General features: G+C 45.6%; 1 protein-coding gene across 1 annotated transcript in view; it reads right to left on the reverse strand.

The window, feature by feature from the left end:
• The window catches only part of LOC107573657 (E3 ubiquitin-protein ligase rnf213-alpha-like), a gene marked incomplete at its 5' end in the record, with an annotated part of 81,958 nt that overhangs the window by 1,803 nt on the left and 63,215 nt on the right, over positions 1 to 16,940 (reverse strand). The window contains 5 exons of the mRNA XM_016260099.1: positions 178 to 379; positions 7,239 to 7,419; positions 7,735 to 7,815; positions 8,228 to 8,360; positions 8,910 to 9,161. Coding sequence (XP_016115585.1) covers positions 178 to 379; positions 7,239 to 7,419; positions 7,735 to 7,815; positions 8,228 to 8,360; positions 8,910 to 9,161 — 849 coding nt within the window. The remainder of the gene's footprint in view (positions 1 to 177; positions 380 to 7,238; positions 7,420 to 7,734; positions 7,816 to 8,227; positions 8,361 to 8,909; positions 9,162 to 16,940) is intronic.

Consider the following 16,940-nt stretch of genomic DNA (forward strand, 5'->3'; position numbering starts at 1 on the left):
TCAGACTTCACACTACATAAATGTATGCATTTCTTTTGCAAAAAATTTTTTCGCCATTTTTACTGCCTATTTCTCAACTACCCTTAAAAAAGTATTCTATAATCCTTGAAGAACTCCTAAAAACATCTGTTTTAACTCTGAACATGCATTTTCAACCCTTGTGGTGCTGTGACATACATTAAGGGTTATGAGAGGTTTGCCCTGTAGAAAGCGGGTGAAGATCTGTTGCTGAATATTGGGCAGGTCGTACTCCATCAGTGTTTCCTGTCCGCACTCCATGCTGTACTGGCAGTTGGACAGTATCAGTGGAAGCAGATCCCGCTCATACTCATAATGGATCACATGCATCTCCGTCAGGTCAGCTGGGCTTACCGTGTAACTGACGGAAACAGGACAGAGAAAAATAAGATATAGAAAAATACAGAGGTGAACAGTAACTAAGTACTGTTGTTACTGTACTAAAGTTCATTTTTCAAGTATCTGTACTTTAATTTTTCTTGTAAAATTTTAATGGTAAAATTTTACAAGAAAGTTCACCAGTTAACAATAGTTATCTACATTAGTTAACATGAACTAAGAATGAGCAATACTTGTACAGCATTTATTAATCTTAGTTAATATTAATTTTGCTCTATGAACTACCATAAACAAACAATGAACAATTGTATTTTTATTAACATTAACAAAAAAATAATAAATGTATTGTTCATTGTTCGTTCATGCTAGTTAATACATTAACTAATGTTAACAAATGACACTTTGCATGTACATTTATTCATTTCGCAAACGCTTTTATCCAAAGTGACTTACAACTGGGGAATACATCAAAGCGATTCATCTTTTTTTTTTTTTTTACATTTAGGATTCATTCAAGTAGTGTCAAAAGAGATGAGTTTTCAGCTGTTGCTTGAAAATTGTCAGGGATTCAGCATTCCGGATAGGGGTGTGAAGATCGTTCCAGCAGCCAGGAACGGTGAACGAGAATGTTCTGGAAAGTGATTTTGAGCCTCTCTGTGATGGTACCACGAGGCGTCGCTCACTAGCAGATCTCAGACTTCTGGAGGGGATGTAGATTCGTAGTAGTGAGTGGAAGTAGGTGAGTGCTGAGCCTGTGGCTGTTCTATATGCAAGCATCAATGTCTTGAACTTGAATGGCGAGTGAATTTTGCATGGCAAGCCACTCCCCTGTCCCTACAGGTATATAAGATGGTGGCTGCAACTACTCATTTAGGTTTACGCTGAGTAGCCAAGAAGCATCCCGGCATTCAGTGCGTGGACCAGTGTTGTGATAATGGGACATACGTCTCCGTTCCCTCCATCAGGAAACGAGGGTTACATACATAACCTAGTCATTCCCTTTCTGTCAGTCACTTCAGTGTATGTTGTGATGACATAAGGGATCCCTATGGAAAGGGCCACAGCTCTGAACTAGTTATGACAGTTTGGTGATGCATATTGTTGACAGGACCTGCGTGTCATACAAATGTTACCACTACATCATAACCTACCCAATGTCCTACTGGGAGCATATAATCTTTTTGTACCTTACTAGAGATTAAATGGACAAGCTACACCAGTAGGAAGGTAGAAACTGCCATTCCTGTTGCTTTGAGAGTATCTATGTGTTCTCGCTCTCTTTTCAAAAATAGCTTCCAATTACATTACATTGGGGAATGAGCCTTAAAGAAGGTCGCTACAGAGACGACATCCTGCCCTAAGGGAGATAATGTGGTAATACCCATAGGGACTGTTCCTACAGAACAGTGTTTACATGAAAGAATGTCTGTGGTAGGTCTTACCTATTCTAGGGATGGACTGCTACAGCTGCAGCGACTGGACAGTTTTTACCAGCGGACGTGTTCGATCCGCCATCTTACTGTTCTCTACCGGGAGAGAGCACCATTGAGTCACAGGGGCTGACCGGGCCCAGGTATGCTAACACAAGTGCTGGGGCTAGCGTCGGAGTCCTCCGCCAAGTCTGACTGCTGAGAAGATGCCAGAAGAACTTACTGGAGAGCTAAAAAGTCACTTGCATCCCCGGGTGAGGGGGAATGGCATAGCAAGCGAGAAGGGGCACGGCTCACCTTGCGATTGGTACGCCAAGGCGATGGCGTCCACTATCCAGTGAGCCAACCTCTGCTTGGAGACAGCCTCCCCCTTCTGCTGTCCTCCAAAGCAGACAAAGAGCTGCTCGGAGATTCTGAAGCACTGGGTGCGGTCCACATAAATGCACAGAGCACGGGAGGGACACAGCGATGCTAAAGCTGGGTCTGCCTCCTCTGGTGTCAGTGCTGGCAAGTTCACCACCTGGTTCCGAAAGGGAGTGGTGGGAACCTTGGGCACATACCCAGGCCAGGGGGGCCTCAGGATAATGTGACAGTCGAAATTTTTCTAGACCCGTTCCATTGACCAAAAACACTTGCAGGTCCACCCTCTTAATGGAAGTTAGCATGGTTAGGAGAGCTGTCTTAAGATACAGGATCTTGAGCTTGACTGACTCGAGTGACACAAAGGGGTCTTCTGCAGTCCAGTGAGGGACGGCCTCTGCTCCAAGACTTCTTGCAGGAAGGAAAGCCCAATGCCGATTTGGCGTCTTTGGGGGTCTTTTCTAGGAGAAAAACACCACTCAGTGAACAGAATCAACCTCAGAGTGTAGGCCTGCCTCATAGAGGGGGCTCTAGCTTGGGTGATAGTAGCGACGACGGATGGAGAAAGGCCACTGAAGTCCTCGACGTCCCATCCAGGATCCACATGTGGAGGTCCCATTAATCTGGATATGGGTACCATATTGTGCCCCATCCCTAAGAAAGGAGGTCCTTCCTCAGGGGAATTTGCCAAGGAAGAGCTATCGTGAGGAGCATTAGATCTGCAAACCAGGCCAGAGTGGGCCAGTACGGTACAATCAACAAAACCTGTTCCTTGTCCTCCCTGAATCTATACACTGAATTTGTGTCTGTGCAAGCAGGCTCACTGTGAGAAATGCATATTTGCGCAGAACCCACGGCCAGCTGTGTACCAGTGCATCCGTACCTAGGTCAGGGAGTAAAACAACTGGCAGGATTCGTGGGAAGCGGAAAGGTCTATCTGGGTCTAGCTGGACCGTCTGGGGATGGAGTCTCTATTCTCCAAGGAGCGTGGGCTGTTGTAAAAGCGCATTGACTGCACGATTGAGATCTCCTGGGATGTGAACGGCCTGCAACGATTTGAGTAATGTCTGACTCCAATGGAGGAGATGGCAGGCGATCTGAGACATGCTACGGGAGCGAACTCCACCTTGGCGAAACTGGTGGAGGGCTAGAAGCACCACCAGCAACTCCAGGAAATTGATGTGCCAATGCAGGCAAGGTTCTGTCCAGGACCCCAAGGCTGCATGCCCATTGCATACAGCACCCCAGCCCATATTGGAAGCATCTGTAGTGACAACAACATGCCTGGACACTTGTTCTAAGGGCACACCGGCCCATAGAAAGGCAAAATCCGACCAAGGGCTGAACGAACATTGCTGCGTGATGATCATCCGGTATGAGCCGCAGTGCCATGACCATCGCATTGCCAATGCTGAAGCGGTTTCATATGAAGCAATTCGAGTGGGGTGACCATGGCTGAAGATGCCATATGCCCCATGAGCCTCTGAAATAATTTCAGTGGAACTGCAGTTTTTCCTCCTAAATGAGTTCAGGCCACTGATCTATATATAATGACTGGATTGCTCATTACGTTCTAAACTGCCGACAGGCAGTGAAGCCACCGGAAGTGTGTAACAAATTTAGCTAATCTTACTTTAAGTCTTATTGTTACCAAAGAGTTCTTTTTTGGGTAATCTTGTTTTAAACAGCTTACCAACCATCAATTCAATAAAGCATGTGCAAAACATAAGACTCTCAATGATCAATGCATGTATTACTAGACATATAAACTTCAAGCAAACTTTTTTCAACCCCACAGCACAATGAACAGCACATTGAAAGGTAAATAAGTAAACTGAGTCCAAAAGGCAAGTGCTAATATCAGTCCACGAGTCCTATAAAGGCACAGATTTCCATAAATCAGAGTCCACAACAAAGAAACAGTCCAATCAATCAAAAAGATATAGGGCCAAGGTTTTCACACTGACAGCTGTCATTGTAAGACAACTCAGTTTGTTTGTCCGAGTTTGCAACAGTAACTAAGGGGGGCGGGGCTTACCGATAGGTCAATTGGGAGAGGTGCTGGAGCACCTGGTCCCAGGACTGCATAACTGCTCTCAAGACTGTGCTAGGATCAGCCAGTTGTCGAGATAGCTGAGGATCGTGATGCCCACTTCCCGTAATGGGGCAAGGGCACCCTCCGTGACTTTGGTAAAGACATGGGGAGACAGGGACAGCCCAAAGGGGAGGACCTTGTGCTGGTACGCCTGACCCTTGAACGCAAACCAAAGAAACGGTCTATGTTGACATAATATCAAGATGTGAAAGTATGCGTCCTTCAGGCCGATGGCTGCAAACCAATCCTGCAGACGAATGTACTTGAGAATGTGTTTCTGCATCAACATCTTGAACGGGAACCTGTGCAAGAAACTGTTCAAGACTCGCAAATGCAGGATTGGTCATAGCTTGAGAAGACGTTGCGTCTTTGAAGCACGCCCTCTTGGTTGCCGGAGGAGAACGTCGAGTCTGAGAGTGAGGAAACCGAGCGTCGCTCACTGTCAGGCTCTGACACAGATGACCCAAAGGGAGAGGAAACTTGTGAGTGGTTGGGCAGAATGGAATTCACTCTTTTGCGAGACACTCAGCCTTTCATCAGAGGCAGAGATATTGCTTGATATTGTTCGCCTCCTGAAGAGCAGCTCCCCTCAACTCTGGGTTGCCATCTCAGGGCCGCTTCTTCATCTTATGAGAAGACTTACGGGCCAGATACCCTAATAATACCCTGGCTTTGGCAGATGAGAACTTACATGCCTTGGACAGGATTTGTGACCAGCTGTGGTCAGGTGGCAGAGTTCTGCGGGCACAAGCTCCATTGGAGGAATGTTCATTCCAGCTGAGCTACCGCTCCTGAGGAAGGCAGCTCATCGGAATCAGACGACAACCCACCCTCTTATGCTGTGATAGACATCTGGTCCTCGGGGGGAGCCCCGAATGACATTCTGGGCTCACCTCGGGATGGACCAGCGATATCACTCGGAAGTTTGACCAGAACATGAGTTGATAAGGAGTGGCAGGTCTGTGGGGACTGGCCCAACGAATTAGCTCCCACTGTAACCCTCAGGCTTCCCTGAGTGCTAAGCGACGCCTCCCTCTGCTATGCAGAGGGGCGAGCACGGGTAGCAGCTAAGGGGGTACTCCTAAGATAGGAGCGCCGCAACCACAACTCGGTCAGAGGAATGCGCTCGCAATGAATGCATAACCCCCCATAAGCACTGATCCAATGTGGTCTAAGCCTATACATGAAAATCAGTGATAATGGCCATCATGAGGGTCCAGGAAACTACCGCACCCGGAGATACACAGATAAACAGACATCTGTAAAAAGACGTTGCACGACTGTGCCTGATCTTTTAGGAAAGTCCGCTCTTTTAACCAGTGTGCCCAGGGGGAACTCACAGCACTTAATTTTTTCTTAACGAAAATCTGAATGAGTGGTTGCAGCCACCATCTTACATACCAGTAAGCACGGGGGAGTGGCTTGGCATGCAAAATCCACTTGCCAATGTTCATTGGCTCTTTCTCTTACTCATTGAGGTTATTAGGATCCCAAGGGAATCTCCATATACCATCACAACATCCGTTATTTTACAATATTTTGTTTTTCTCAACTCTATGTACTATATAGTATATTTTGTTATTTTTACTTGTTTGCACACTTGATTTATCAGAAATTATCAGTAGCAGTTCTCAGTGTATGGCAAGTTTTGGTAATAAAAATATTTTCCTTACTTCAATACATATGAAGTTGCTGCATAATCCTCCATATTGACTAGTGCAGGCTGCTTGACAATTCATAATAATTAATAACAATATCAGACTGAGCTGTTGCCTATTTACAAGCAGTAATCAATCACTACTTTTTACTTTTAATACTTAAGTATATTAAAATATCAAGTACTTTTGTACTTTTACCCAAGTAAAATAGAAAGTCCTTAATACTTTTACTGGAGTAATATTTTAATAGGGTATCTGTACTTTTACTCAATTACTATATAGATTATGATTTGTGTACTTTGTCCACCACTCGAAAAATAAGGTTAACAGGGAAATATGGCAGAAAAGTTGCTAGCTTTAACCACCAGGTCACAGCTCTGACAGGACAATGGTTCTGTTACGGGGCTGACGAGACGTGAGAGTTGCGGATCCATTCGCAGAGCTTTATTAGACAAAGGCAGAGACGTGGTCATACAGCAGGCATGGGTCAGATGAGAGCAAACAGGTATATGGTGGGCAAAACACAAGGATAGTCCTAGGTTTAGCACAGGTCGACGATCGGCAGACAGAATCAAAAGGGGCAAGACAAAAGGGGTGAATCCAGGGAACCAGGCGAAGATCAGAAACCGGGAAGGCTAAGGCTAAGGCTAAGGCAAATGACTAAGGCTAAGGCTAATGACTAGGGCTAAGGCTAAGGCTAAGGCAAATGACTAGGGCTAAGGCAATGACAAGGGCTCCGTAAGGTAGCTATCTCTAGGAGAGTGATAAATGCTGAAACAATACTCGGCAGAGGGAAGGGATCAGAGTGAGTGTTAAATAGTGAGGGAGTGATATGAAACAGCTGGGTGCAATCAGTGTAAACAGGTGTGTGCAATTCGTGCTGAGTGCAATCAGTGCAATGCATGATGGGAAATGTAGTCCGGGGTGATGTGCAACAGTGTGTAGTGCGAGAGTCAATGAATTGGAAAGTTCATGAACCGGATTCGTGACAGGTTCAGTGTTCTGAGTTCTTAGTGTGTCGATGTGTAATTACCAAGGTATTCTGGATGGTTGTTTTCTGGCTCAAATTGAAGGAACCCTCTACTAAGTCATTTACAAATGACTCAGAATCCTTTTTAAATGTAACTCTATGGGTGTTTTTTTTCTCATCTTGTATCGCTGGACATTCTATCAACAAGCCACATGATTTGATATCTCTCATATCCACTGTGTCACTGTGAGTCATGCCATAATGATTCATACTTAAGAGTTAAGGCTTTGCTCCACACAATAGCCCTAAATGAGCAATGATTCCTATATAAAACACAACAAATGACATAAGACATCTGAACTCCTTACCCAGACTCCTCTCCGGTGTGTTTTTCCATGGTGTACACAAGGTCATTATGAAGGGCAATGAGGTAGCTGACAAGGGCAGTGGAGCACAGGCCCAGACCACGTCTCTGTGGTAGCAGCACCTGCAGGTCAGCGTCCAGACTCAGATCCTTCTGAGTGTACTCAGCCGGCAGCTTTATCTCTCCTAACAGAAAAATATTAATTCATCAACAGAAAACAATAAACATTGTTCATCTGCCGAAGAAATGATTTAACAGTGGTCAAAAAAAAGGGTTAGTATGTAGGGTAGGGGTGCCCAAACTCGGTCCTGAAGGGCCGATGTCCAGCAGAGTTTAGCTCCAACTTGCCTCAACACACCTGCCAGGAAGTTCCTAGTATGCCTAGAAAGAGCTTGATTAGCTGGTTCAGGTGTGTCTAATTGGGGTTGGAGCTAAACTCTGCAGGACACCGGCCCTCCAGGACCGAGTTTGGGCACCCCTGATGTAGGGGGTTGGTTTACCTGTGGTGGCCAGAGATACCCTGAGTTGGTTCCATGTTGACAAGAAGATGTTTATGCACTTTTTATACCAAGCTAGTGAAGCTGTTGGTTGAAAATATGACACTATTACTGGGTTTACAGTGAAAATAATAATTATTTATAGAGAAATGCCATATGCTTGCAGGATTGCTGAAGACATTCGCACTAAAATGGGTAAATTAACCACAAACCAGCTTGCCAAAATTATTAACAAAAATTAATGTATCATCAATCAATCATGAACATCCTCATACTGACCCTAAGATAGGGCTGGACAAGGCTGCCCATTTAGATTCACTTTCTTGCAGAGATCAATCTCCAGCCTGATCAAACTCCTGATTTTGACCTTGATTATTTTGTTCATGTGTGTTTGATTAGGGCTGGAGTGAACTCTGCAGAAAACTGAATCTCCACCAAGACAACATTTAGCCATGGCAAATGATTTCTTCATTCTCTATGACCAGTTGTCCAGTACCTTCTTTATGGCTATCCAGAAACTCTCCTATGGTTTTGGAGGTTAGGTCTGTCACGTTCTGGAACTTCTTTACCAAATCCTTCTGGAGAACCAAGATGTCAGGAAGGAACTTCACTAGCCGTAACTCTGCTTCCTGAAATGAACAGTGTAATGGTTAGATCAGTTACACAATTATTTGTTACATTTAACAAACAATCCACAACAAGCAAACCATGATGGTAGAGTCATATAAAAAAACCCTCCCCTGAACTGCAGATAACTCCAAATGTAACACAGGCAACTGGTTACCATGGCGGCAAAGATGCATCAGCATGATAAAATGAGAAGAATTTATGATCATTTACACTTTTATAGGAGTAAGGGAGAACAAAGCAGCTATGGCATTATTTATGTTTTGATTACTGTGCAATATGATGTAAATAAACTACAAACAAAAAAATGACTATTAATCTCTCAAAAGATGATTTGACTCAACTTTTTCTGTGAATATAATCTTGTTTATTCAACTGTTACAAATCTGTACACTCTTTAGGAAACTTTCTTTTGGACATAAATTAGGATTACAAAGTCACTTTTCTGCTGTTGTTCTTCGATTCCTCTACACCTGTTTACCTTTATTTTTTCCCCATGCTGCTTTATTATAGTGAAATAACTTCAGATAAACCCGCCACTAATATCTTACCCTTTGAAGGAACCTCCTGAGTATACATAAAGTGTCCTGACCATTGTTCTGTTCCACAATGTGGGCCAGACTCAACGCCGAGATCTTCCTCCTGCAGCTCCAGATGGATGAATTATGGATAAGGGAGTTCTGGGGCAAAGAGCGCAGGAAAAGCTCTGGTTTCCCAAATGCCAACTTCATCACTGGATTAGAAGACACTCGCTCATCTTTCCTGATGATTTCATTCACTTCCTTTAGCTGTTTCTCCAGAACCTGAGAGAAAGAAATGTATCAACGAATGAAAAGTAGAGCTTCAACTAAGTCATTTCAGTAATCCAGAGGTTGACAAACTTTTTTTGTCAGCTGAACCTCTTAGATGTAATCTATTTACTTGAAGTACCCCTTGAGGTTTTAGGTTAATATTTAAACAATTTAACAGCACTTTTGCATGTTCACAGTTCTCTGATGACACTTAATGGTCACATGACCTGCAAAGTAAACAGATCTGTTTTATCTTCAAATCTGTTTTATATTGATATTGGCGGAATATTGGTAAAAACTTCTGTCTTCTGTCCACTCACAGCACTTGCAGAGATGTGCAAAGTTTGTAAGAGGCAGCATGTACTGTGACGTACGAGCCTCTCTGAAAACACATTAATTAAAATATGCACACATGTAAATGAACACAGTGCTGTTGTTCACTCTGATACGTGCTGTCCAACCGACTATATACTTTATTAATAAATTACATGAAGGTGGACTAAAACAAACAAATGTCCAATGTTATCCAATAAAGAAACAACAACCAGACACCTCCGACCTACAGCTTTAGAACCAAGCCCAGGAAGGACTTCTCATTAGTCCATGCAGTTTCTGCCCTTCACCCATCTAGAGACTGATTGCTAAGGTTTTGGCCTGTGACTTCCATAAACATTCCTTGGGACCTCCGGATGCAGCAGCAATAGGTGAAACAAAGAGAGAGATCCATTCACATCCATTCATAGCTACGTTTGGAAATGGACGTAAACTATAAGGGTGCTCTGATCATTTGGGTACCAACCACAATCAGCAGTTAATCGCTTCTTATAACTGGTGATCTCTCAATTTGCCAATCTTATAAACCGATCTTATGTTGAAGATGCAAAAAGATGAGCACCAACTGTGTAAGGTATGGCAAATATGACATGCTTGCAGTGGCACTGTCTCACATTCTGAGTCTCTAGAATATGAGGAAAAACACATTTACAGACACACTATGTTCCGTGTCTTTGTCACAGAGAGACAAAAGTGCTTTGGCCTCTCTGGTCTTGAGTCTCTAGCCCAGAGTGTCAGAAGACGTACAGACATTTGTAACAAGGCCAAGGTCCTGCAAGCAAGCCTTCACTTAAAGGTACATTCTTCTGCCTGTTCCAGACTAAGGACCTTCTGCACCTACTTTAGGGCCTCATATGTGTTACAGATTTTAAGACCCTATGGCGCTCCAGGAGATCAGCACTGTTGACATTTTTGAATTTTGAATTCACTGTTGAAAGCCGCAGAAAGGCTCATCAGTAAACCACTTTCGCCACTGCATTGTAAACCAGCAAAACCAGTGGAAAAAGTCATCACCACTGGACTGCTCACTCGACCACAGAGAACGTAAATATCACTCATCCAAACCTCTTTCTAGAGACCTTGTATATTATCAGTATATCATTTTCTAATTTACATTAAATAGCAAAAGGCAGTGATTTAATTAAATAGCCCGTAGCACTGCATGTTTTAAAGAGAAGCGCACACTTTGACCAGTTTGTGCGTATCAGTTTACAGGGAATACAGCAAACCCCATCTTCGCATGTGCTGTGAGTTTAACATGCTTTTGGGAATGCAATTGGCACCAGTTACGTATTATTTTTAACATTTACATAATTTCCAACATTTTTGTGGACAGATGATTGCAGCATTTCACTTGATTTACAGTAAAACATATAAACCTGTTTTTGCATAAAAAGTTTTCCGCCAATATTAAAGCTTGAGGTTTTAACTGGAAATGAAAGAAAGGAAAAGACATGTATCAATTTTCCTACTGTAACGTTTTAGGAAATGTCACAATTTTCATTTACATTTATTTTACAGTTCAATTGCATTACAATAGTACAAAAACGTCATATCTGTTTATGCTGTGAGGGAAAACAAACTATTCAAATTAACGTGCATAGACCTTGTCAGGTGATTGATCTTAACTCTCTGTAATGAATATGATTTTTGCTCTCTGCAATGCTGAAAAATTGATGTGTGGCATTTTCCTCCTATAATCAATAAATGTTGATCCCTGATATTTTGTGATGTAAAACCACTCCCACAAAGCCACTGGTGAAAAAATTGAGAGCCTCCAGTAATTCTTCATGTCGCTCTGTGAGATGATTCCTGTTTGATATAGCACATTGCCGAATATAGGCAATATTGACTGAGTAACATCGCTGCTGCAGTCGAAACTGCATGTGCATGGAATGTATTCATTTAAAATGCTACATACTAATTTTTTATTTCATAGCTTTAATGACCATGGGATAACAATATAGACTGTTGAATGACCCTAGGATACTGATATTACAGTCAGATTAAATACAGGGATTGAAGACGGGATCGGCAACCTAATCACTGGCACACGAGCAACAGGGAAAACTGCATTCCAACATACATTTTGAGGTACTCATTCCTCATAGTTACATAGCTGGTTAGGGACTATAAATAGTGAGAATTAACATGCACTAGTCTACAGACACATGTGGCTCCGGCAAACCATTGGCGCATATGAGGCACTGCAGATTAATGCTATGCCATGCTTTCGCATAGGTTAAGTCCATTTAGCTTCAGTCACACTACAATATTCAGTGCATGACAGCTTAAAGTTCCCTTCCGATGGAACTCGAACTACGTCCTCTAGCAGTCGCTATGGGGAACACCTTCAGCATGACCAATGCCTGAAGTAAACATCTAAACACGACAAAAGCATTGCCCGGCGACAGCCTATGTCATCACTACTGACGCCGACCACAGTATAAAAGGGCGCCGATAGAACACGTCATCATCAAGTCTTCAGGGACTGTTTTGTTTGAAGCATGCATTCCGGTAAGAACGCTGTTCTTTCCATTACGATGTAGCAAATTAGCTTAAAAGGGAAATGTATATAAATAATTACAATTAATTATGATTAATTACAATTATTTATATCCGCTGCCAGTAGTACCTGTAGCAGAATTAAATTGCCATCAACTAATCTGTCCGTCCAGCAAACATTTAGTGTGATTTTATTTCAACTCTAAGAAAGGATATTTTCGTGGCCACAGTCTTACAGTAATAATGCATTAGAGCATGTCGCTAGATCAGATCTTAAAAGGGACATTATCCACAAGCAGTGACAGAATCAGAAATCTGTGCGCACAAGTTTTATTAACTAAACACTAAAACAAAACTAGTCAAACAAACACAATCACTCATACATGGGGGAAGGGCAAATGAGACTTGATGAATGAAACCATTAGAGAAACGGGATGAAGCTATGAAAAGTGTCAGTTACCACCTCCGGGGTTTTACAACGGGGTCTACAGCTTATACTAAACCTCTGTTTCGTTTAGTTGAATGTATGATACTTGCATTGCCTTGGTCATTGAACGAGCGTCCGGATGTCTCAGATAAAAATTCTTCAGGGTTTGAAGAATGATGAACTCCAAAGATGTTATTCTGACTTTGTGGTGATTGGGAGAGTTTTCTCCCAGGTGAAGAGTGAAGACAGAAGACATAGCTGCAGTCAAGGCCTGTCAGGTGCAGTAAGGTTGAGCACGACGGTGGTTGAGGAATGTTCCATGTCCTGCTCCCTGACAGCCTTGCTGAATGTTTTGGCTCAGAAAGAATGCTCAGGAAGTGAGCTATTTCACGTCTTGCCCTGAGAGGCTCCTGCAGACTTAAGCTACCCCATGACCATTCTGCACATGCACTGAGCTTGAGTTTTTAGTAACTCTGTTCTCTGAATTCTGCTCTGCAGTTTTGAAAGGCTGTCAGGCCATCTGTGGGCCTCCCTGTCACACTGCCCTTATGGTTGAATCAGTCCCTCCCCTTTTAGGAGTGGTTTTGAGTGCACTGTTTTCCCTGAGGTATGAGTGTGATGTACTCCCTTCCTTCTGAAGTTCTATTATTGAGTACTCAATCTGAGGAGCTCTAATCAGGTGTATGAATGGCTTTTGGTCCCATTCAGGTTTTTTGGTTGAGCTAGCATTGCTCCCCTTGAAAATAAGGGTGATGCTATAGCACCGCTCCCACAAACTTCTTCAGTAGGCTCCTTTAGGCCTAGCTGTATGTGACCCTCACTCTCCCTATACTGATGTATGAGTTTAAGAGTGTGAAGGAGCCCTGTGTGCAGTTATATCAGGTCGACAGGCCTTCTTTCTGCCGCCCTGTTAGACTTCCCTTTCTGGTTGAATTTGGCAGTGCTACCCTCAATACAAAGGGCTATGAGCCTGCTGCTCCCAGTTTAAGCATGTGAGTTCACCTCTTGATTTGACAATCAAGCACTCTGCTCTTAGGGCTCTGTATAATAACGCTGCCCTCATGGTCGAGCTTGGCAGTGCTCCCCTCACTGCAGAGGGTTACCTATGAGCCTGCTGCTCCCAGAGTGAGATGTGAGTGCTCGTTTTGGTCTGAGAGTCAAGGGCTCCGCTCCTAAGGCATCGTGCACAGTCATACAAGGTTTCTAGGGCTTCCTATTGCCCCCTTGGTGTGCTGACTTTACAATTACCAGTGCTCCTCTCACTGAGGGAGGGTTAGCTGTGAGCCTGCTGCTCCCAGGCAGAGCATGTGAGTCCTCCTCTTGAACTGAGGGCCCAAAAGCTCCTCTCCCAGAGCTCCTTAGGCAGCATATCAGGTTGTTGGGCCATTTTCATCTCCCTGTTAGGCTGCTCATATGGTTGAGCTTGGCAATGCTCCCCTCATGCTGAAGGGTCATCTATGAGCACACTGCTCATAGGATAAGTGTCGGAGTTCCCCTCTCTTTTTGAGAGTCGAGTCCTCTGCTCTATGGAGCTCCACAAGGCAACTATACTAGATGGATTAGGCCTCTTGTGTGGCCTCCCTGATAATCGCTTCAATGTTTGTGACTGGCTTTGCTCACCTCACTACAGGGTCATAGAGTTCCCATCATGTGACCGACCTTATGGTTGAGTTGACGGTGCTCCCCTCAGTTGAGGTTCTCATATGAGTATGCCACTCCCAGAGCCCCGCTGAGTCATGAGTTCTCCTCTCACTCTGAGAGTTCCATGAGGCAGTTATACCAGGTCACTAGGCCTCTTCATGGCATCTATAATAGCACTGACTGCTTCCTAAAATCCATATTTATGGTGAGTGAACACGCTGAGTATCCTGTGCGCTTTCTCCGAGTAGGTCAGACCCCGTTGGGTCCATCTCTACATATGTATCCTTAGTGATACTATAACAATATTTCCCATCTGACTGGGCTGCGGGAGTATAAGTGCCTGTCAGCTTGACTGATCTGGATATAGACATCCTATGGAAAGTCTCTGTCTCAGACACAGTGGAGGTGTCCAATTCCCTTACATTCATCAGTTTCTGAGACTCTGCCTCTGGCAGACAGGATTAAGAGTTGACAGATTGAGTGCCTCTAGGTGACAGGCCAGGGTCTGGTGATATCGTATCTAGAAGCCTGGCCATATCCCATAAAAAAAAATCAAATTTTTATCTGATTCTAAGCCTTTGAGCTCTGCCCTGGGACTAAACTTTCTTTGCTTAACCCATAACAGGTAAATTATTTTGGGCGTGTAGCTCAGGCCTTTGGCCAAAGGGGATATCGTCACTGACAGCTGCCGAGGTGTCCGAGGGGCAACTCTCATGGCTATAGTAGAGTTGGTACTTAGTGCTCGCCTTGGTGCTTGGCATGCACTCCCCTCAGCACAGCAGCGAGGATAATTCGTTACCCACAGCGACCGCTAGAGGATGCCGTTTGAGTTCCCTCGAAAGGGAACATCTTATGTTGTGCATGTAACGAGACACTGCATCCTCTTTTCTTGCCATGTCTTGGATGCAAGTTTCAGATGAAGAAGCCATTAGTGAGGCTCCCCATAGTGACTGCTAGAGGGCACAGTGTCTCGTTCCCTTTCAGTCGGTCACTCTCGACGTCACGTCGGTGACGACAAATTGGGATCTCGCTTCGAGAGACCAATCTACTTCGAGTGTAACTAAACGAGCCAATGCACATTGGCATGCAATGATTGCATCCAGCTGCCGCTGATCACAGTGTGAGCATAAAAAGGCAGCAGGTGCAACGCATACCAGCTTTTCGCTTCGGAGCCGAGCGACAACATCGTTCTGCTCCATCCAGTGTCTTCAGTGAACTATGAGTTTAACGCGCTCTTGGAAGCTTTCTGTTTTGGCGGACGGCGCTTCAGCGGTGGTCGTTCCGGTGTCGAATGGGTTGCGCACTTCAGGCTGCACTACCCCCTGTCATGCTGCAAGCAGCCATCTCCCCTGTGCACCTCAGCACATAAAAGAGCATTTTCCTAAAAGACCAATTTTTCTAAAAGAGCTTATGGATGCGGGAAGATGACCATCTCGGAGCTGCGGACCAGGCTTCGTTAACTCCAGGCGGGCGGAGCTCCATTGTCTCTGCTGTGATCTAGTGCTCGTCCTGGCGGCTGCCAGGCAAGGTCTACTTCCGGCAGTAGCACGGGTGGTTTGAGGGTTACAGTGGTGGCAAACCCCTCAGGGAACCAACCCTCGGGGGCCTACCACTCCTCTAGCGCTTCTGATCCAGTCAAGCGGCCAAAGGAACGCACTGGGCCTTCTTCAAAGAGCGTACCAGCGGTATCCTGCGGTGCTCCTCCCGACGACCGGATGTCGATCACTGCATCAGAGGGAGAGCGCTCTGGAGAGGAAGATTCGGCTGCGCTTCCGCCCTCCGGGACGGTGTCAATGCCTAAATTGGATCCAGAGATGTCGGCTATGCTTTCCCGGGCCGCCGAGAGGGTTGGGCTCGAGTGGAAACCTGCATGAGGAGCTCACCAGGTCGTGGACGGCACCTTTTACTGCCAGAATCCGGCCTGTTGGTTCCTCCTCCCTCACCACCCTCGATGGTGGTGCAGCGAGGGGGTATACGGCGATCCCCCCGGTGGAGCGGTTGATAGCGATGCAGTTGTGTCCTAAGACCGCCTCCTCCTGGCGTGGAAACCCGTCGCTCCCCTCCCGGGCCTGTAAGCATTCGTCTGGTCTGACCGGCGGTGCTTATACGGCTTGTGGAGAAGCTGCTTTCGCCTTACACGCTATGGCGTTACTGCAGGTGCACCAGGCCAAGGCACTGAAGGACCTGCACAAAGGGTGGTCACCATCCAAAAGTTCTGAAAGAGCTCCGAACCGCTACGGACCTCGCGCACTGAATGACAAAGGTCACCGCGAGTTCTCTGGGTCGTGGGATGTCCACGCTTGTGGTCCAGGAGCGCCATCTCTGGCTATGTCTGGCCAACATGAGGGATGCCGACAAGGTACGGTTCCTCAACGCCCCTGTGTCCCAGACCGGCCTCTTCGGCGATGCAGTCGAGAGCTTTGTCCAGCAGTTCTCGGCTGCACAGAAGCAGACTGAGGCGATTCAACACATCCTACCCCGGCGGGTAGCTGCTGCCTCCACCCTTCTGCCGGCCGCAGCGCTCCAGTCTGCTCATTGCCGAGGGCGGCCCCCTGTATCCGCCCCCACTCCAGCGCCACATCCGCAGCAGCCTCCAGACAAGCAGCACCGTGGACACGGGCGTAGGCAGGCCACACTCATCCTCCTCCATCGCCAGCAGCGGGTGGTTCGAGAGCATCAACAAAGGCCCTACTCACGCACCCTCTCCCAACCTGTGAAACCAGGTAAGTGTTGCACCGCACACTCAGACCCCTCTTCGGTCCGCTCACAAGCCGCCCGAGTTGGGTCCCTGCCCCACTGCGAGTACGGTGGTGGTTCCGTTGGTCCCGCTTGCGCGGTATCTGGGTGCCTGGCTAGCGCTACCCAGCCCGTGTCACTGGTTTCTT

This window comes from Sinocyclocheilus grahami, unplaced genomic scaffold (genome assembly GCF_001515645.1).
Source record: "Sinocyclocheilus grahami isolate Dianchi unplaced genomic scaffold, SAMN03320097.WGS_v1.1 scaffold1995.1, whole genome shotgun sequence".
Lineage (NCBI taxonomy): Eukaryota > Metazoa > Chordata > Actinopteri > Cypriniformes > Cyprinidae > Sinocyclocheilus > Sinocyclocheilus grahami.